The sequence below is a fragment of the Balaenoptera ricei genome, chromosome 1 (genome assembly GCF_028023285.1).
Source record: "Balaenoptera ricei isolate mBalRic1 chromosome 1, mBalRic1.hap2, whole genome shotgun sequence".
Lineage (NCBI taxonomy): Eukaryota > Metazoa > Chordata > Mammalia > Artiodactyla > Balaenopteridae > Balaenoptera > Balaenoptera ricei.
The window spans coordinates 73,429,701-73,452,991 of record NC_082639.1 but is presented as its reverse complement, the minus strand read 5'-3'; the positions used below and the strand labels follow the sequence as shown (position 1 = coordinate 73,452,991).

The window sequence follows — 23,291 nt, the reverse complement described above, 5'->3', positions numbered from 1 at the left end:
GCTGAGAGTCAGAGAGTCAGACTGTTTTCTTTGTGTATTTACGTTTGTATGAAATTTTGATTTCTCTGGGCCCAGGCATGTAAGCCTTGCTAGATCAAGACTTATTAGTTATAAACATATTCCCTTATTAATTGGTGTTCTCCTGTTTTTCTTGCTTACATTAAGTAAATTGGAGATATATCTATATACACACAAATATAGAGATATAAACACATGCATATCATATCTAGTTTTTCTTATATTTAGTAATAATTTAAATTTTTAGAGTTAATTTAACTAACATATTACTGTTTCTTGAATGAAAGTAACTTTTAATCCTTTTTACATAATAAAAACAGTATTGTGTTTAGCCCTCAACATATTAGAATGTGGAAGAAAATTTATTCCTTTCAATCTACTTATTTGAATCTTATTCCCTTTAAGAAAATCTGTCATTCACTGATGACATGCTGTCTTTTTGGGCCCATGTTTCTCCTGAAAAAATAAACAGTAGCCTTTCTACTAAAAAATACCTTTCTGAGTTTCTAAAGCATTTTTTAAAAATTCCAAAGATATCAAATATCCACAGAAGATTGAAAATGGAATCTTTGAATTTCCCATTGGGAAGTACATTTCTTCAGAAAAATATTTTCCTTAATATTTTTTTCTTTCTGAAAATCTAGTCTTTTCTCTCTCTGTGGGTTAAGCGAATTGGTTTATGTAAAATGAGACTTGAACCATTACCGAGTCTTAAAGCAAACCTTCCCCTTGAGGCTTGAAAGGAGTTTCAGTTACACTAAGGAAATAAGTCAGTCTCTCTCTCTCTCTCTGTCTCTCTCTCTCTTTCTCGATGGTGGTAGGGTGATAAGATGTTTCCTGATTTGGGCCATGACAATCAGCTTAGAAACTGTGAATACATATATATGTGTACACACACACACACACACGCACGCACGCGTGCATGCACGCGTTTAAATTTACCAAGACAGTATGTACTACTGCCTGCTGTGCACTAAGCTGAGTGCACTGAAGGAGGGAAGACACTGCCTTTGGAACTGCAGTAGGGCAGGACTTGTGGAGATTACATTACTTCTACAGTGTAGAACCTGTGCTCTAGGAATATCATGGACATAATTACATATGAAAGTGTTTTGAAAGGGGTGGTCATAAGCAAAGGATTAACTTAAATTCTCAGAGAGAATCTGAGAGATCACAATTAAGAGATCACAAATTAAGTTGCTGCAACTTTTTAATTTGTTTGTGGGATCATTATTAATATAAAAATAAATGTAGCTTCCTAGAAAACGTAAATTCCTAGGATACCTAACTTGTGAGAAATTAGCTCAGTATTTTACAATTACTTTAATGTAGAGTAACTCTATTTTTAGGAGGTGTTGGGAAACCATCCTGTTACTTAGAGCTAGCAGCAGTGAAGTCTTTAAAGATATGAATTCTATGTTGTGTTTTTTTTAATGTAAAGATTAATTTCCAAATTTATATATTTACTTTATACCTCTCAACCATCTGTAGTCACTTCAAATGTGTGAGGCCATTTCTACGTTATTTTAATGGGCTTGTTGCTAGGTAAGTGATATAGTTGGTTGCCATTTTTAACAGCCACATGAGGTCATGTCTGTTTCCATGCCAACAGATCCTCTTGGGAGAGTATTTTCAGTAAAAGCCCAGAGGTGGTGACTCCTTTGCAGCTGCAATGTTGCCAGCGCCTGGTCGAGCTTTGTAAACAGTGCCTGCTAGTGGTTTACAAATACGCAACTGACTCAAGAGGATCACTCTCAGGCATTGGTACCAATTGGGGTAATTCCAGGTACTTGCTTACATTTCCTAGACCCTATGAGTTTTAAATAAAGTAATGCCACAATGCAGTTTGAAATTGAAAGTCTCTCTTTTGTCTCTATGGCTAGAGAAAAAGCTAAAGACTAAAAATTCATACATGCTATTATCTATAAGATTCTTTTAATTTGAACAATCTTTACCTTTAAAGGACTGAACAAGGACAGTAATCACAAACCCGAAGGTGACAGAAATAACCTACATGGAGATGATATTATTTAACTTATATACTTTTGCTTTCAAAGCCAAGAAAGAGCATACAGAAGGGTAATAAATTTAATTTTTCCCCCAATAGGGGTATTTCAACATTTGTCTTTTATCCTAATATAGTTGAGAAGATGCCTTTAGTTTAATTTTTATTGTTCAGTATGCCTCTACTATTCCCTTCATCACCAAACAGATCTGTGGGAGGTGGATTTTAAATTCCATTTAAAAACTGGATTTTTATAAATATTGTCCAGTTAAAATAGGTAGCTTTCCAAAAGTATGAAAATATTGTTTTTAAGCTGCAAAGATACATGAATAAACAGGAAGTACATTTTAGCACTTCTCAAGATAGTCGTAGTTCCATTTAGAATTAAAGATGAATATGTGACTTTTAGTATGTGTAAGTTGTAGTACTCAGGATAGAAGAGAATAAACCATGACTTTGAAAAACTAAGTGATAGTCAAAAGATAATAGGATCTGCTAACAGTCAAATAGACGGTTAGGAAAATGAAACTACCATAACTTGGATTTTCTTTTTGAAACGTCTAGAAATTGATCTGTTTATTAAAACGATCACAGGGATTATAATATAGCTAACTTTCTACAAAATTGACCTGCAACAGCAGAATGGTTTGGAACACTTTTCACAAAAAGTATTGAGAGATATATTTTTAATGTTTGTTTGTCTTGTATTCTGTCATTATACTATTGTAGTATAATGCAGTACCTTTAACCTATTTCAACTCTCCCCCTGCCAACGGAAGCTGATTGATCACAAAAATGGTAGAGGTAAAGTTAGACATTAATATTTAAAATATGTAAATACCAAAGCTGTATTCTACAGTTTTAATGGTTTGACTGAAGCAAATTATTGAATAAAGCTTACATTACTTTCATTAATATTCTCATATGATTTAAAAGAATGATGGCCATCTTTAAGACATTACAACATATAAATGAAGAGCCTTCTCTTCAAGGAATGAAACTCTGGGAGCATGATCAGGAAAATCTTAAATTCCAGTCTAGGAAGGATGGTTTCAAACTCTTTAATATCCTCTTGCAATTCCAGATTTCATAACCCATTTTCTGTTGAGGGATCTTGTAACTTTTGTGGGTGAGCAAAATAGGATGAGTCTTCCTGGCTATTCTGTAGGGAGAAATTATACTTTACAGTTGCTTCAGTCCTTTTTATTTTCTTCCCTTTCTAGTGGTCAGAAGAAATATTCCTCAGCTTGGAATTTTGAGTTCCAGACTCTGGTAAACACTCACTATGACCCCAGTGTAGTGATTATAAGCATTTTAGGGGAGGGGTGGGCCAGTCTTTCATTCCTTCCCAAGTTCAGAACCATTTGAGAGAGAAATGTAGGAGTCAGACAGGTGATCATCAAAATGTACCTTCATTACTGAGGAAAGCTATTGAGGGACATGGAGTAGATGTGAGCCAAATGAGTTTTCTAATATTGAATTCCAGAATTAAATGTACCTGTCCAGTCAAAGACAGAGCTGGATCAACCCAAAACTTCCACTAGCACTATCCCATGAAGTCTAATTCTATTAATGTTGGCAGGAGAGCAAGTAAAAATGCATTCTTTCTGCAGATAGGCTGACCCAAAAAGAGAAAGGGGCTGAGCCAAGCCTGCCTGGTTCCTTCTTTTAAACCTGCAAATTAGATAACTCACTTCTGGTAAGAGGCCAGAAAGTTTATATTGGTGAAAGTTTTACTTGGAAACAAAGAAGAGAGAGAAACATGTCCTCCTAATATCTAGCTATTAAAGCCCAAGTCAATGTCACATTAATTTAAAAACATGGAAAAAGTGGCCATATATTCTTTCCCTTGTAGATTAGGAACCTATAGCATTTTACTTTATATGTAGGAGTCAATTAATTTCATATTTATTAATAGATTGATAAATTTCATTTTTGAAGTATGCCTAGTAACATATAAATTTATATTTATAAGTAAACATAAATATGCCTAATATAAATAATGTGTAAGGTATACCTAAATATTTTATGAGGAGATATATATTTGGCTAATTTATCTGTAAAATTAAAAGAGAAGAAAATAGAGCTAACATCAGTCAGGTTCATGTACCATCTTTATTTTGACCACATATCTGCAGGATATTTCTTAAAAGGCTTAAAAGTGTATGTGTCACCTATTACGTGGAAGAGAGTGGCCTTCAAACTTGCAGTCTCACAGAAATAACAATTTAATAGGCATACCAACTGAGAAGCCATTTCTCAGAGGTAGACTCATAACTAAGCAAATATAATTGATATTTACACCCAGATGGTCATCTCTATCTCTATCTCTATCATCTTTATCTCTCTCTATCTCTATCTCCATCTATCTCTGTCTCTATATACATATCTATATCTATACCTATATCTCCAAGATACTAGAGTCTTTGGGACCAGCTCAATATTTCACTGTAACTAGCCTTATATGGAAAGCTTTGGGATCACCAAACAATTTTCAGTCTCAGCATCTCTGTATTTCTATCTTTCATGTACTGAGCTTCCATATAAGCTCATTTCCGTGGCTAAAAACATTTTTTAAAAACCACTGAGTTAGGGCTTCTGCCTTTGGTAATAGAGCAAGCACTAGGTATTTGGACAAATCCTCCCTCTGATGACAAGAAGAAAAGCTGGACAAAATACCAAAACATTTGCTTGAAGACATCAGAGAGTTAAAACCAGGTACTTGTTAGTGAGTACTTGTTAGTACTGAATAATGCTTTTGACAGACTCATGGGCCTAAGGGAAAAACGTAGGAGTTCAGGGCCTGTCAAAGATTGGGGCCTTGAAAAACACCATAGATTCCTTCAAGTGACAATGTTCCAGATGTTTTGCAAAGCAAAAGTTGACAGAATTACAGGGAAAAATAGACAAATCTACAACCATTGAGGGAGATTTTAATATATACTTTTCAAAAAATTAGAGACAAAGAATATTTTAACAATATGATTAACAGATTTAACTGTCACATAATAGTGAATTCAGTGACCTCAGAATACAATACACGAAGCATATCTGAATCTTTTATAAAAATCAACTATATAGTGGAATAATAAAACATAGTTCGAAAAATTGAAATCACACAGAGTATTTTTTCTCATCACATGCTATTAAAAATAACAAAATATCCAGAAAATCCATACTTTGGAAAGATAAAAAATACACTTTAAATAACCCATGAATCAAAGAAGAAATCATAATGAATGTAAGAAAATATTTTTAACTGAATGATAACAAAAGTATTACAAATAAAAACACAGTATGTACATAAATCATTATTATAGGGATACTTATAGACTTAAATGAACATATTAGGGAGGGGTAAGGCAAAAATTAAATGATCTAAGCAACCATCCTGAATGGTGACAGAATGATATTAAAGTAAACCCAAAGAATACAGAAAAAGGAAATAATAAAAATGAGAGCAGAAATTAATATAATGATGCAAATGGAATAAAGAAGATCAAAATGGCAAAAGTGGGTTTTTTAAAAGGCTAATAAAATTGATAAACAACTGGTGAGACTGATCAAAATATAAAAGACAAAAATAGTTAATGTCAAGAATAGAAATAGAGATGTTACTGCAGATATTACAAATATTGAAAATTTTATAAGAAATATGAATAATTTCATGCTGATAAATATGGTAATTTAGATTGTTAACAAATTCCTTGAAAAACACATATTACCAAAAGTGAGAAGAAGATATACTCTTTTATTTTTTTTTTTTAATTTTTATTTATTATTTATTATGTTTATTTTTGGCTGTGTTGGGTCTTCGTTTCTGTGTGAGGGCTTTCTCCAGTTGCGGCGAGTGGGGGCCACTCTTCATCGTGGTGCGTGGGCCTCTCACTATTGCGGCCTCCCTTGTTGCGGAGCACAGGCTCCAGACGCTCAGGCTCAGTAGTTGTGGCTCACGGGCCCAGTTGCTCCACGGCATGTGGAATCTTCCCAGACCAGGGCTCGAACCCGTGTCCCCTGCATTGGCAGGCAGATTCTCAACCACTGTGCCACCAGGGAAGCCCGAAGATATACTCTTAATTATTGAAAAAATTGAATCAATAAATAAAAACCCTCCCACAAAGACAAGTCCAGATTCATAGGTCTTTACTATCTAATTCTACCCACCCAGAGAAGAGAGAATTACTATCTAATTCTATCTAATTCTACCCACCCAGAGAAGAGAGAATTACTATCTAATTCTATCTAATTAAACCCACCCAGAGAAGAGAGAAAAGGAAGGAATGTTCTCTAACTTGTTTTATGAGGCTACCATACCTTTGGTACCTGACCAGGACATTATGGCAAAGGACAATGACAGTTTAGTCTCACTCCTGTACATAGATGGAAAAATCTTACATAAAATATTAGCAAAACAAACCCAGAAACCTTAAATAGGATAATGTATCATGACTAACTTTTGTTTATTGCATCAACTTAATGGTACAATAACATTAAAAAGTGACCAATGTAGTTTTAGTAGAATAAAAAATCATTTAAAAATATATGGATAAGTCACTTGTTAGAATTCAGTATATTACATTCATGCTTAAAAAATGCTTAGCAAGTTAGAAACAAAAGGGAAATTCCTTAATCTAATAAAGGATAACTACAAAAACCCTACAATCATATACTTAATGGTGAAATGTTGAAGGCTTTCCTTCTGAGATGAGAAACAAGACAAGATTGCCTGTTATTACCACTTCTATTTACCATTGTATTGGACCTAGCTCATTCAAGGAAGCATGCCAAAGAAGTAAAAGGCATTGGATCTGAGAGAAAGAACTAAAACTCATTACTAATGGATATGATTGTGTTCACAGAATATGATTGTTTTCACAGAATCTAAGTAAATCTACAGATAAATTATTAAGTAAATTTAACAATTTTGATGAAATCAAAGTTGGGATAAAATCAATTATATTTTTTCTATATTAATAACAAACAGCTAGAATATGACATTTTAGATACAATATCGTTTTTCAATAACATCAAAGAATAACTAATTCTTAGGAATAAATGTAACAAAAATGTGTAAGACTTTTAAGTAGGAAAATGTAAAAGTTGGAAAGTTATACCTTATTCATCATTGAAATCGATATGAATATGTCAGTTCTTCTCAAATAGTTCTTCACATCTATAAATTCAATGTAATCCTCATATAAATTCCAACAATTTTTTTTGGAGGGTGCAGAATTTGACCAAAGCATGTTCTAACATTTATACAGAAAAGCAAAGGGTCAACAATAGATAAGACATTCTTGAACTAGAACAATAAAACAGTAGAATTTATTAACTACAGTGTACTAAGAATTATAATAAAGCTATAGTAATTTAAGACAGTGTAATAGTGCCAAAAGGATAGACAAATAGACCAATGGAACCATTCAGAAAGGCCATAAATAGATACAGGCATATGTAGGGACTTGATTTATGACAAAAGGACACTTAACTTATAACAAATGGGAAAAAAGTTTGTTTAAGCAGATGGTTCTGGGGCAATTGGGTTTCCAAATAATAGTAAAAAAAGAAACTTGCTTTTACCTACGCCATATACAAAATCATTTCCAAAGAATTGAGTACACAGATGTGAAAGGCAAAACTAAAGATTTCAGAAGATAATATAGGAGAATATTTTCATGACTTGAGGTATGCAAAGATTATAAAATATCAGGCTGAAAAGTACAGATCATCAATGAAAAGATAAATTTTACTATATTAAAATTAGAAGCATATGTTCATCAGAAGACCCCATTAAGAAGGTGAAAAAGCAAGCCTCAAGATGGAAGATGGTTTTGCAACCCATATAACCTACCAAAGATTGTTATACAGACTGTATAAGAACTCCTACGGATTTCTAAGAAGAAAATAGAACACTATGGAAAAATGGGGAAGATACTTGAAGAGCCTCTTCACAAAAGAGTTTTTTTTAAAGACAGTAAATATTTGAAAAACTGTTTAAGCTCATATTCAGGGAAATGCGAAACACATCTTTCAGACCAAGAGTTGATCAGGATGTAGAGTAATGGGAACTCTCTTACACTGCTGATGATAGTGAAAATTGTTACCTTTTAAAAAAAGTTTGGCATCACCTACTAAGGTTTACCATTTTCTCAGCTCTTCTATTCCCAGTAACTCTAAGCAGAAATGTATGCCCATGTGCATCAAGAGCATAATTAGAATTATTCATAGCAGCATTTACTTATAATAGCTAAAAATGGGAAATAACCCAAATGTCTATTCTGGAAGAGTGGACACATTTTTTGTAATATCCACTCAATGAAATGTTATACAGCATCAAAAATGAACAAACTGCATGTAAACATAGCAATATGGATGAGTCTCAAACAGAAAGTTGAGCAAAAGATGCCAGATCCAAAGGAATACATACTTCATTCTATTTATTTTTAAATAAAAAAACAGGGAAAACTGAATTATAGTGTTTACAGAATGTGTACTTAGGTGGTAAACAGGAAGTAATTACCACTGAAGTCTGGATAGTGGGTAACTTTATGGGGAGGGAGGGTGCTGTAATACAGGGCTCCGGGGTGCTAACAATATTCAGTCATTCAACCTGGGTAGCGGTTACATAAGTAATCACTTTATACTATTCATTTACTGGACATTTATGTTTTATGCACTTTTTGAATGTGTGCTATATTTTAAGATTAAAAAGTTTTAAAAACCAAGTTAAATACATGGTACCATTTTGATCTTAGGCGAAGATAGCTTGATACATCTAAAAACAGGCATGGCGTGGCTAATAAGGCTGATGTTAATAACACATAAATAATAATATTCCACCTATGTGCACTGTTTAATTGGTTCCATACTCTGTGAGACAGGCATGGCAGAAACTATTGGGCTCTTTTCACCAGTGAGAAAACTGAGGCCCAAAGAGGTTAAATGGCTCATCGAAATCCACGTTGCTAGCATATGACAAGAGGTGGGACTTGAAACTAGGGCTTCCCCCCAAATCAAAGTTAAAACCACAATACAATGTGCTGGCTATTATATTTAAAATGCAAAACAATAAGTGTTGGTAAGGACATTGAGAAGCTGGCACTGGTTCAGAATATAAAATGGTGTGACTGCGGTAGAAAACAGTGGCAGTTCCTCAAAAAGTTAAATATAGAATTACCATATGACCCAGCAATTCCACTCCTATGTACATGCCCCAAAGAATTGAAAACAAGGACTCAAACCAATACTTGTACACCAATGTTCATAGCAACATTATTCACAGAGGTCAAAAGGTGGCAACCACCCAAATGTCCATCAACAGATGAATGGATAAATAAAATGTGGTATATACATATATTATTAAGCCTATATAAAATTATAAATATAAATATAATACTGTTACATAATATTATATAAAATTTATAAATATAAAATATTATTCAGCCTATATAAAAAGGAATGAAATTCTGATACATGCTACAACATGGGTGAACCTTGAAAACATGCTAAGTTAAATAAGCCAAACACAAAAGGACAAATACAGTATGATTCTACTTATATGAGGTACCTAGAACAGACAAATTCATAGAGATAGAAAGCAGAATAGAGACTACCAGGGACTGGAGGAGGAGGAAATGGGGATGTAGTGTTTAATGATACAGAGTTTCTGTTTGAGATGATGAAAAAGATCTGGAACCAGATCATAGTTACGGTTACACAACCATTACGAATGTATTTAATGCACTGAACTTGCATACCTAAAAATGGTAAGGAGCCTCACGTTATATATATTCTACCACAATTTAAAAAAATTAAAAAGAACACAGCCCAGATATGACGATGAACTTTATTTACCTTGTGTTCCCCAAACGAGGAAGCTGAGTTTATTCTAGGAGGATTGGGGTTCCTGGTCTTCCTCCAGGAAGATCTCAGAGGTGGGTGTAGCTTCTTTCAAGCCTAATTAACTTACCACTCTCGAAATACTTCACGTTCTAGAGATTCTCCATGGGCAGCAGTAAGTTGGTACATGACAAACCAAACAATTCTATCTCAAGGAGGAATTAGACAAATGCATGTTTTACATTTATATGATAGATATGTGAAGATGTGCCTAGCTAGTCTCAGAGATGAGGAGTAAGGGTATGTGTGTGAAGCAAATAGGGCAGTCTGAGGTGTTTCTCCTTGGGATGAGTTAGCAACGAGTTAGCTATTTTTGTACTTTGAGGGTAAGCTACAATAAAAATAAAGCTGGAAACTTCACATATTTTGGTGCTTTAGCACAAACTCTTTAGATACAGTCTATAGATCCACTTTCTAGAGATTCTTCCTGCTAAAAAAATCAAATTGTATTATTTAACTTCATTGCAAAGAACATTTCAAAAATAATCTTTGATGTTCAGCTAGTGTGGGATCTCCCAAGAGATACTAATGGAGATATTAAGGCAAATAATCCATTGTGTTTCCCTGTAATGCTTTAAAATATCCCACAGCACTTGCTTTAGGGAAGCAAAGTGTTTCTTCCCATGTGATTTTATATGCTTTTTCTAGTTCACACTGAATTTCTTTTCCTTTCTAAGTCTTTAAAAAAGTTTTATTTTAGCCTTTTCTGCTTCTATTAAAAAGTTTAGGTTTGCGGATATATAATATTTTTCTTTCTAGGTTTTTTATACTTTATATTTCTGAAAAAAATGAGTATAATCCTTATATCCTTTAGTTTTAAAATTGGGATTCACACAGAAATGACAGTATAGTATAGTTGCTGGGAGCACTGGTTCTTGAGTGAGACTAAATGGATTTGAATCCTGGCTCTGCCACTTACTAGCTACGTGCCTGTAGGCAAGGCATTTAACTCCTGTGCACTCTGGTGTTTTCATCTTTAAAATGGAGCTGATAATAATACATATCATAGAGAATCATTAGAAATAACTAATATTTTAAAATCAATTATAATGGTCCTGGCACACAAAAACACTTTTAAAATACAAAATAGTGTTAAAGAAAATAGTATAAGTTAGCTGTAACCCTGGATTTTGTACTTTTATTTTTTCATCTGTGAAAATGGAGATCTTTAGCTCAGAAGGCTATGTGAATGTTATCGTAATGTCAGTAGTAACTACTGCTTGGAAATTCTTCAAAAGAAAGTCGGCAAAAGTTACTGTTTACTATAATAATTATCAATGAAATCAGAATGTATTTTCAGTAGAAGATAGAATAACTCTCAACTAATATGGAATAGTGGTTTTTGACCAAACAAACGCTTTAGTTTCTTTTGCACCTTTGCCCTAGATAGGAAGGGTAGCCTTTTCCTGGCAGAAGATATCAGATCAATCATCATGACTCCACTAGCTCTTGACATAATAATTAATCCATATAAATTACCTAAGTGATATTAAGAAAATAATTTATATAATCTGTGATGTGAGAAATCAATTGTTTCATTATTCATCACCCATTGGGCAATTTTGATTTAATTTAGCTTGTTGTATATTATTTAACTGCTCTATTAACTTAATGATTTGAGCAATTATTTATAGTTCGTGATATTAAGTAATAGATTTAGGGGATATTATCAGATAATTCATGATGAAATGATGTTTATGAATATTATGGAGAATTCTGCCATTTTAATCTGAATGCTGTATGCAGTTTGATCATAATGAATTCATATTCTTCTACAAAATTCATGTAACACAACTATAAATGTAATTTCCCATTGACACAGAGGTTAGTAGTTACCAACATTATTTCATATAGAATAGGTAGCTAATCCTTGGCCTTCAATTTCTTCATGTGTCTTTGGAAGTATGATACTGTGGCTGGAAGATGCTAAAGTCAAGTGAAGAAAATAAGTGATTTGATGCTCTACCTTCGTTTCTTTTTTCAAGACTAATTGTAAATCTCCTTCTGTTGCTACTTCTGCTCTTGGAATTTTTTATAGATATCTTTGTCCTGACTTTCTAGCATGTCCTTCTCATCATTACCAGGACTTAACGCTTTTAATAGTGATGCTTCTTTGCATTTGCTCATGTGGATTTCCTCGATCATTTCTCTCTCGACATATAGATTGGACTGGCCTAATGCTAATCAGAGGTTTTCCAGAGAAAACAGATTATACAGGCACACACTCCTACTTGCAATTACTGAATCCCAAAGCTCTGAAAACTCAAACGAATAAAAATAAAATAAAAGTAACCCATTTATTGGCACATCTGAATTGACACGAAGTTGTTTATAGTCTTTATCCAATTTATTGTGAATATTTCTCTATTTCACTACAGAAATATTAATGATTTGTTTACAGGATGCTGCCCCAAGACCCTGATGATGTTACATTATATATAATATATATACTATAGTGTCCTAAAATCTGGAAAATTTATGTATTCTGAAATATATTTGGCTACAAAGGTTGCATGCAACCTGTAATTATGATTGTTTTTGGTTTTCTGTAATCACAAGCACCCAGTAGTCCAAGAATATGAAATTTACAATCTAGTTATGAATGTTAATCTTTAACTTTTTCTTTTAGATTACCTATAGTCATAACACATCAATGATATATTTATTAAATTATAATCAATGGTTTCAACATCCTTGAAACAATTATTTTAATTGGTTAGCCAAATTCTCATGTCACATGTTTTTAAGAATTATTTGGTTACACACATTATTTACAGAGGTGAATGATGAATTCCAAATTATATGGGATTTCTCGGGACACTAAGATCACATGTTACATCTATATTCAACTCTTTGGGTGAGGCTTTATGACCCTCTCCCTGCCTCCCCTCCTTAGCTCAGGAGAGGAAGTCTTTTTATGTGGGTTGCATTGTTATAGTATCATTTCTCATGTAAGATGTACAGATTATTAACCACATAATATTTTAGTGAAAGATGTTAATATTAGTTTGTAAAGTCTAATTTTTAAACTATCATTTTTAGGTATTTACTACCAGGAAGTACACAATTCTTCATGAGAACACCAACCTACAACTTGAAATACAGTTCACCTGGAATGGCTCGCTCCAATGTTTTGTTTACATCCCGGTATGGCCATTTGTGAAACAGAGGGAAGATCGCCATGGGTTATGCATAATAGCAATTCATATTTTTCCCAACTTAACATTGCAAAGACAGTGACCATTAAGTGCTGTTTTATGTATATATGACATATATGTGTGTGAAACTATATTCACACATGCACTCAAATAACATATATATTTATTATAATATATGAAGGAAGAATTAGCAGGAAACTGGATATAAGATTTAACCTTTCTGGAAATGTAATAAACCATGTTAAAATTGTTTACACAAATATGTGAATGTCTAGAATTTGCTAGGTTTATAATTAATACCTTCCTACTAGAAATGTTATTTTTGCTGCAGAGTATATAAAACAGAATTGATCTTGAAGATCCCATTACAGTCTTAAATTATTTTCTAGGTAATATGTCTTTTGACTTGAAAAAGCATTAATAGTAAATTACCTTATTAATTCTCATATATAGTAGCTATTTAAAATGAAAACAAAAATTAGAAGCCTGGTGTTGCTTGATGATAGGATTAAGTATGAAACAGGTTTGTCATTACTATAGCACACTGTAAAGTACTATAAAAATCCCAATCAGATTCTCCAAGATTTTTATCCCTCAGTGTGGAAATTTAGCTACTTGTGAAAGTGATAATGTAAATTTTCAGTAAGGATCTAGTAAGGTCATATTATGATCTAAAATGGAAGACAATCCAGTGGGTTAAAAATAAACAAAACTTACTAGCTTATATTTTTACTTTTTATTGGGAGTCACATAAAGGGAACAGAAAATGGTGGTAATGACAAAATCGTTCCATATGATTTTTGTATCTCTTACCACTGTTACCACTCACTTTTTTTTGGAAAGTATATCTCTGATGAGTACATATGGTCAAAAACAATTTCTTCTGTTCGAAGAGCTGATATTTAAACTTATTTCAGTGTTACAGAATGATGTGTCACACTTATTTTATAAGTCTCTCAATGCTGAGACCAACTTACATTGCAAAGACTAATACAGAGTTTCATATTGCACCATAGAAAATAATTAAATTATTGCAAATAGAAGATTCTGATTACTAAATATTATTAGTCATCGATGTGCCCTTGAGAATTTTAAAAAAATCAAAATAGAGTTTGAAGTTTTCTTCTTGTCCAAAGTTATTATGTGTAAGTTTCATAGCAGTTTACTTCCTTTTTTTGCTTACAGTTTCAAAAACAATGAGTGAGCTTTCAGTTTTCTATAAAAATATAAATAGTACCATGGATATCCTTAGAGACTGCAATATTCACCTTTTAGAATTTTATTTAAACTTCTCCCAGTAGTTTTATTTTCTCACAGATGGTAATTATTTGCAACATTCATGAGTGTTTTACCTCCTTTTACTATCCTGAAAGCTATTTCCAGTAAATCGAGAAATGGTCCCAAAGCAGAAGGAGAACTGAGAGGGGCAAACTGGCCTGCTTTAATTCACAAGCTGGATAACTGGTAACCCAAAGTTGTAAGTTGATATATTGTGCTTTTAAAGCCATGTCCTGAGGCTGTATTAGGATAAAATAGGTCCTTCCCTAAATTATTGATGGCTACTTGATTCTTTATGACTACCTACCATCCGTATTCCAGTGGATACTTTTCCTTGCTAATTGCATCCCAAAGAAGAGTTTGTTATTGTCTTAGTGGGAAAAGATGATAAGGATGTCAGGATGAAGGAAATTGCAGTGTAGCTCTGAGTGTTTATGACGCCATTTTGTGAATTCTTAAATATGTTTAGAAATTTTTGGAATAAATAATGCAAAAATTGGGATATTAACAAAATTATTATAAGAATGATCATCAAGTAGGCCTTTTCATGGAGCAATTTTAGTCATTTTTCATTGAAATTCATGATTTGTTCATGAATGATACACAATTTCAAGTGTCTGATATATGATATCAACCCAGTTTGTTGGCCACTCACTTGCATTAGCTTAAATCACAATGGTGACTTAATTTGCTAGAGTGGGTACTTTGGAAGTTCTTTTCTTAGTTGTATAAAAGTGAAAATTTTATTTAAAACAAAAAAAGAATGTCCAACATGTCTCCCCCTGGGGAAAAATAAATACAAAAAAAGTAAATTTAAATGGATGAAACTACCCAGTTAGTTACTGATGAGCAAATTTCATTTTCATTCCTCTAGCTACCTAAGTCTGCCTTTGTTTGAGTGCTAGAATTTTATTGCCCACATTTGCCTCTTTATCCTGATCTAGTCTGATATGATGAAGTTGTGAATAAAAGCCATGTGCTCATTATTTATGTATACTACCTGGTATGCTGTGGACTACGGTTGTGTTAATGCTTATTCCCTAATGAGAAACTAAGAAAAGAAGATACAGTAATAAACCTTGGAAGTCTTTAGAGGCCATAGAAATATTTTAGTGATATAAAATATTCCTTAGTTTTTATTATAAATTTTTTTTTCATAGAGTTAAAATGTAACAGTATAAGTGATAGTATGGGTCTGACTCTCTCTCTTCTAGGAGAGAAAATAACTTTATCTGAAAAACTCAGAAGCTATTCAATCTTACCAAGAGATTTTGATAGGGAATTTGGTTTACTTATGATGAAAGCATATTTTCATTCTGTTATTAAAAAATATATCCCTGCTCATTCTGTCACTGATGCTTTCCAGAACTGTATATGTTTGGAATGATTCCAGAATTGTACAAGAAGTAACCTTTTAATGTTAAATTATCATCTATGAACATTGTATGAGATTGCAGATTAGTTTTCACTGTAATAATCCAGCATTGTAATAATTACCATTTGCTTTATGTATTCTGTTGAAGGAACTATTTGTGATTCATATTATGATTATTAGCAACAAATTTTATTTCATGTTGCATGTGTAAAAATGAAATTATAACAGGATCAAATATGGAAATGCCAATGGTAACCTCTATCAGATGCAAAGATCTATACAGATTTTTTCATATATCTGAATTAGGTCTAAATACACAAAATTTTTCTACTAATTCCACCCCCCCAGAACTAAAATGAACCAAACTCAAGCAAAAAACCCCAATCTTTTCCTCATCTAACATTTACACACAGCTAGATGATAGTGGCTTCTAGACATCAAGAAAAAGATTTCATTCTAATTCTTTTTTTAATTTGGAAAGTATATGATTATAGAATTTTGTTATCTAACTAACTCTAAATTTCACGTTTTAATATAAATTAATCCAAATGCTTTCTTCTTTAGCATGACAAAGTCATTCCATTTAAAACTTCTCTTTAAATCTAAACTTCCACATTACTTATTTTCAAAAGTACCAAAAAATTGATAGTTGCATAAACTCTATTATTTCTAGTTTTCTATAAAGCATTGATTCATTCTTAAACGTATATTCTTTAGAATATAATAGCAAATACCTTGAGAAGAGTGACAATAAATACTTTCCTTTTCTGTTCTGTAATGCTGTTTTACATTTTGAGTCTCAGTTTACTTGGTTCTAAGGGTTAAATAATAAAAAGTGTAAGTACAATTAGTTGTGTTCCTGTGACCTGATGATTTTTGAAAATTTCTTTTCTCTTTAAATTGAGAAATTTAATAAAGCTTTCAAGAACTGAATTAGTTATCTAAATATTTTGCACTAATGCTACTTACCAATAAATTAAAATTTTGAAAGTATTTTGATGATGAAAATTTTACTCCTTACAACTGTTTTTTCTTTCTTTTCTTCTTCTTTTTTAAACTTTAAGTTCCATTTGAAGTTTTGACCTTTGCATGGACAAATTCAAGAAAAGAGAAATCCTGCCTTTTAAACATTGGTTTATGGTGGTGTATTTTTGCTTCAGCAACAATAAAACTTATAAGATGTGTTATTGGATCAAGTTCAGTTTTTCTGCTGAGATTTTTAAGAACAAGGTTGAAGTTTCAATGTCTGAAAAGCATTAATTGTCTGGATCCATATGAACCAAGATAATGGCCACAAATAACAGTCTTGCGACCAAAAATTGTTAAATTAAAACTAATTGCACACTTTACGATTCTTGCCCTTTTTTGGTGCTTTTTTGCCTTGTTATGGGTATTGAAGGAAAACTATTCAGGTGAAACATTCTGCATTAACTGGGCTGTATTACCTAAAAAGAGCTACATAAAGTTTTTATTTTATACCCACCTGCTAATTTGAAAACTATTGGTAAAATCATCATTCAGTGCACTAATATTTTCTAAATTAGTAAGAAGACTTACCTTACAAAAATAATCAGATAATGCTGATATTTCGCTTTCAAAGGCTAACAATGACAGTTCTTGGTCCTGAGCTGGTTGGTTCATACAATAACTAATGTACAGGCTACTACATTGAGTATTAATAGATTTGCTGAAGATTCTGGGTTTGAGGATTAGCTTGAAAGCAATACATTTGCTACCATGAATCATGACTCAAATTATCCCCATGTGTTTTGCTACCTGTATATGAATGCAAATGTTGTTACAGAAAATATGCTTGAAATGTCAACACAATGTGCAATTAGTATTGCATTGTCATGCTTCAGCATGTGATATCTGTATGGTGAAGTTATTTCAATTACTCAGATATGTTACTATAATAAAAAATGTTTAATATAAGAAAGCTACATATGTCATCAAATGGTTATTTCTGTCCCCCCCCCCCCCCCCGCCCACACACACACACACACACACACACACTGTTTTTAGTAGTAGAAGAGACTGGCTCTCAAGCCTTCAGGGTGATGAAATATATTTTCACAGTAATTTTCTTCTGCTGTAGAGTCAGCAGTAGAACTGTGGGGATAACTTTACCTGCTATTAAAGTCAGGTTGAGTAAACAGAATTGGTGTCAATTCCTCTCTTAGTTAGCTGGAAGGTAGACTGGTCTAAAATTTAGAAATGACATTTTTATATCTTTCTAGCATCATTATAACAGTAGTATTACTAATCTGAATAGAAATATGTCAGCATCTCAGCTATGACATTCTTTTCAGGAATTTATAATTTTATCACTATTAAAATATACTAAACCTCAATAAGAAGCATATCCTAGTCTTATTGCCACTATTACCATTGTCTATAAGATGATTGTATATAAGGAAATTGAATATTTTTCCTTTAAAGGAAGGAAGCTCTTTGGATAAAAATCTGTCATGATAGGAACTTTAATGCATGTATACCTCAGCGACAAGTGATACAGATATTAACTTTTTAAATGTATTTTTAAAGATTTGTTATTTTATAAAGTAAAAATATTCTATAAAAGCTTTAAGCTTTGAATTTTTGAATTTTTTCAGTGACAGATAAAGACAAGACCAATGTGGGTAGTTTAGTATCTCCCTATTTTACCAAATAATTTGTAAGATAAATATACATATAGTAAATGATTGAAAATCTTTTAAAACTATAAATAAATCATCCTGAAATAATCTCAAGTGTTAGAAAACTTCTTGTGGTGCCTTAAAACAAGATTAACATTTAGCTCTTTTGTAGAAAGTAAGATAATAGATCTTTAATTTGCAGAGAGTAATCTCTTAGTGATTATTCATGTACATATAGAATATAGTGACAAAAATGTCCATCACCACGGTCAAGTAAATGTGGAAAACATTGGATGTATAAATTGGAATGTGTTTCCTTCAACTTTCAGGACCTATCAAGAGTCTTTAGTATTCTAAGATGCTTTGAGAGTCCCCAGCAAGGGACTGGGACATAACACTAGTTCCTAAACTAATTTCACTGTGGTATCTTATTGAAATGCATCTCCCAGGACTAGTCTTCTATTGACTAAGGTTTGGAAAACACCTAACTACACCAAGTCATTCACTAATAAAGGAATCAAGGTATTTATTAATTTATTTATTTAATATAAACTGGTATAATTATGAACACTGACAAATCTAGTGCAAGAATTTACTTGCACTTGTTGCTTGAGAATTTGGTCATTTCCAGAGGAATATTTGAACAACTGTTTCAGCAGGAATGTCTTGACCCAAGAAGGATGACCGCAGATAAATAGTCTTAATGGTAAACATGAGTTCTATTAGATATTTGAAACATAATCATGATATGCAAAGTAATATAAAATGCTTAAGATGTGGACAGAATGTGGTTCAAGCCCTTATGAAAAACTATTAATGATGTATTGGGTCTAACATGATAAAAGTTTGTCTTTAATGAGAGTCTAACGTCACCCATCAGCAGATGATAAGAGCTTTGTATAATAGACAATATATCTAGATGCCCTTGCTGGCCATCTGAAAGACTCTTCTTATATAAACAAAAAGGCCTGTTTGTGGCTGATAAATTTCCTTCAAAGCTGGAATTTATTAAAAGTTTGTTGTATTTGTGAGAGACAAAATCTACTGAGCCAATTTTTTTTCTGTGGTTAAGTTTTCCTTAAGCAGTATGTTAGACACTTTGGGAGCCTTCAGAAGTTTCGTCTTTCATTTCTATTTGTCCTTATGAAATATTGCCAAATTAGTCTCCCTCTTTAAAAATATAGGAAAAATACTGCTATTCAGTATATTTAGGGAGTTATACACTGAATGGTACTATAATGACCTAAACTGAACTATTTTATATAGTTATCAAAAATACTAAAATTTTGGCTTGGAAAGTAGTGTCTAGACTTTTGTACAGAAATGACACCATTTTTATAACTATAGCAAGGCAGCCTTCAATATTTTATATAGAAGTAGAAATATACAGTGAAAGTAAGCAAATTCCAAATTTTGTCCTAAGAACAGGTACAAGCAGACATAAACCACATAAATTGGCACTGTTGTAACAAAAACCTTCAAGGATAATAACGAAACTATGTAAATTTAGCCAAGCTCTGTTCTATTACAGATGCTGCTGTTGATAGTGATAGAATAAGATAACTTTTAAAAGGTCAAGAAACATAATAAAATTTATTTTTTTAAATGGCAATACAGTATGCCGTTAGCAGTAAAAACGTTAATATATTACCATGTTTATAATATATCTGATTTTGTGGAAAATATATGACAGTGTGTGTGAAAAATACAGAGTATATAAACCTTAATGCAATCTAAGAAAATACAATTTCAACATATTACCTCATTTTCATTAAAATGATGAATTCAGAAAATCTCATAGTCCTTAGTCTAAAAATAGGTAGATCATGAAAACCTAATATCATTTAAACTCAAATTGGTATTTGTTCAGTAAATGTTCTACATCATAATGTGATGTACAAAGGAAAACTCAAATTTGTGGAAGAAAATGAAGGGATTATTTTTAAAACAAATTTAGCTAATCCCATTATGTTTTTGACTCTTCCAAACTGAAGCAATAGTCTTGTTGTCATGAAACATTTACTGCAAATAAAGAATAAGTAGATTCCTCAGAAGTTAGCTAGATTTTGTATTTTAGCCTCAGGTTTCTCAGCCAAAGATTACTTATATTTGTGTTTTTGAATTTTTTTCCTGACCATTTCTAATTTTCTGCATTTCATCTCCTCTGGTTCCACTTATTACCATGTGAAGCATTACCACATTATTCTCACTCTAAAAATACTAAATAATCATTGCTTATTTTGGTTGTTTTAACTAAAACATTGAATTCTTATAAATGTATACAAAGTGCAAAGGCAGATTCCACTTCTGCATTATTGTCTACACTTTTGGATTAATACTTTTTTCAGCATTTTGGTCCACATAGTATCCATTTTTTCTGAGCAACAGGTAAATGGTTTCACTTCTCTTAAGTTGTGTGGCTTAGAATCTCCTGAGAATGTACATCCTGATAAACCAGGAGAAGCTCACTTCTAGAGCTGAAATGTTCTAATATCGATCTTGCTTCTTATACATGCTAGAAATTTCCACACCAGTTTGCACATCTGACCTAGGTACTTAATTATTAAATAGGGGATTACAGATTTCTAGAGAACTCCATGGCACCGTAACACCTTGCTAAGTAATCCCAAGGCTTTGGGAAAATAAAAGGAAGCTCTTTATAAAGATTGGAGTCTGCTTTATTACCTTCCTTAGCTTATTATCTCTCATCTACTGTCTTTTTTACTTTTCTTATGTAATAGAACATCCAATGGAATAGGAAGCAGATGATGTGTGTTCCAATCCTGGTTCTGCTATGAACTACCTGGGTGGGACAGGGTCTTCGTTTCTTAAAAGTAAATACCAACTTTGTCTATATGAGAATTGTGTTGTGAGGAAAATAGGAAGCACTAGTCTCTGTAGTAAAGTAGTGTCATTTCCCCATTGTATATAAAAAAAATCTCACTGATGATCAGAAGACTCTTCTTTGTGATTCTGAGTCTGTCGGGGTATCATCAGGATGTCAGGATCTGTAAGAATGAGACGAAGGAAACTTGTTACCAGTTGGTGATCATCTTCACCCATTCTCTAAAAACACCTTACATATACCCACTAAATTCAGTCTCAAGATCACAAGTAAAAGTTATTTACACAGCCAGGGATTTTAGACAAAACAAAACCAAAATCCGTAGATTTTGTTATTCTTAGTAAAGTAAGATGCTGGTTGAAAGAGTGGCCTCAGATGCCAGATGACCTGGCTTTCAATGACTCTGAGCCTCAGTTTCTTCATGGTAGAATAGGGCATTCCCTATAGTGTTGGAACTAATTGGACTATTCTATGCAAGGTTCTGAGCCTGGTGAGTACCTCCCAATAAATGTTTGTTGCTGTTATTTTATTTCCACGTGATGCCTTTCTCCACCATCCCAGAGAAGCACAATTCTGTGGTGATATTTTAGGATTGAGAGCTCCCCAAACCGTCACGGTACTCTGGGCCATGCTCCAGGTCCTCCCATCACATATTTCCAGCCTTGCTGTCTAGCTCGTTCCTCCTCTTGAAGCAGGTCAGTTTTGGTCAAGGGAACAATGTGTCTGTTCAATTCCCCAAAATTTCCTCTAACCATCAAGATCTCTGAATACACTGAATAGAAGGGAAAATAGAGTGTTCTGTAAGGAACAGACTTACGTATTTGTTCTTAGGAAATGCTAAGTATAAACATCACAGAATTACCATGCACATGCCTTTTCTGAAGCAAGAAGGTGTAAAGAAAAATCATAATGAGTGAAAACTTTTTATGGGCTGCTCTTGGTTTTGCTCACCAGGGCTTGATGTACGCTGTCAGCACCACAAACAGCACTAGGCCTCCTACCTGCCAAGCACTGCTGAACGGAGCTCTGGGGTATACAGACCTCACATTCTGGGTGGGGAGATACATAGGCACTGCTAGGTAGCAGTAATGCAGGCAGGTGGCACAATGGAGATATGAGGGGTTTTTTTGTTTGTTTTTTTATTTTTATTTTTGGCTGTGTTGGGTCTTCGTTTCTGTGCGAGGGCTTTCTCTAGTTGGGGCAAGCGGGGGCCACTCTTCATCGCGGTGCGCGGGCCTCTCACTATCGCGGCCTCTCTTGTTGCGGAGCACAGGCTCCAGACGCGCAGGCTCAGTAGTTGTGGCTCACAGGCCTAGTTGCTCCGCGGCATGTGGGATCTTCCCAGACCAGGGCTTGAACCCGTGTCCCCTGCACTGGCAGGCAGATTCTCAACCACTGCGCCACCAGGGAAGCCGCTATGAGGGTTTTGTGCGAGAACAGCAGAAACCACGAGCATCCTGCGTGGGAGAACTGGGAACAGTGTCACAATACAGCAGTGGAGTTAGGTCTTGCTATATGAGCAGGATTTCAAAAGAAAAGAAGAGGGTTCCAGATACAGGGAATATCAGAGGTGAGAGGGCCCGACTCACTCACAGAGCCGAGAAGCTCCACGTGGCTCAGCGTGGGTTGGGGTGTGGAGTGGATGAAGAGATGCAGGTTGAGCCCAAACTGCAAAATCCTTAGATGCTACAGTTAAGAGTTTGGATTAGACCCTTTACACACTGGACTCGATGGGCATTAAAAAAAATCAAGTAGTAAGGAGATGGGGTCTGCGATTTATGGAGTTGGCTATGCTGGCCTGGTGGAAGGAGGAGGGAGACTGGGCTTGGTGGCAGGAAGCTAGTTAGGACTGGAGTTAGGACCAGGGCCTCAACTCAGGTGGGTGGATCCAGACTCAAGAGACATTTCTGAGGAAGAATCCTTCAGACCTTTGGACCTATTTTATATGAGGAATGAAGGAGAGAGATCAAGGGATTGTCTACTTTTAAAAAAATTATGGTGAAAAATTTAGTGTAAAAAATGTGTTTAATATGCAGGCTGAAGTTGTTCCTTTCAAGCCTGCTTTTGTTGGCTG

The 23,291-nt window shown here is 33.6% G+C and overlaps 1 protein-coding gene across 6 annotated transcripts in view; it reads left to right on the top strand.

Annotated features, from left to right (window-relative positions):
- The window catches only part of TTLL7 (tubulin tyrosine ligase like 7), a 156,943-nt gene extending 139,320 nt beyond the window's left edge, over window positions 1-17,623 (top strand). For 3 of the 6 annotated variants that reach the window (XM_059925202.1, XM_059925208.1, XM_059925221.1), the window contains 2 exons: window positions 1,631-1,804; window positions 12,965-13,284. In XM_059925202.1, coding sequence (XP_059781185.1) covers window positions 1,631-1,804; window positions 12,965-13,085 — 295 coding nt within the window. In that variant the 3' untranslated portion in view covers window positions 13,086-13,284. Of the gene's footprint in view, window positions 1-1,630; window positions 1,805-12,964; window positions 13,285-14,453; window positions 16,212-16,797 lie in introns of those variants that run through there. The other 3 variants (XR_009503733.1, XM_059925190.1, XM_059925213.1) reach the window with 3 other exon arrangements.
- The last annotated feature ends 5,668 nt before the right edge of the window (window positions 17,624-23,291 follow it).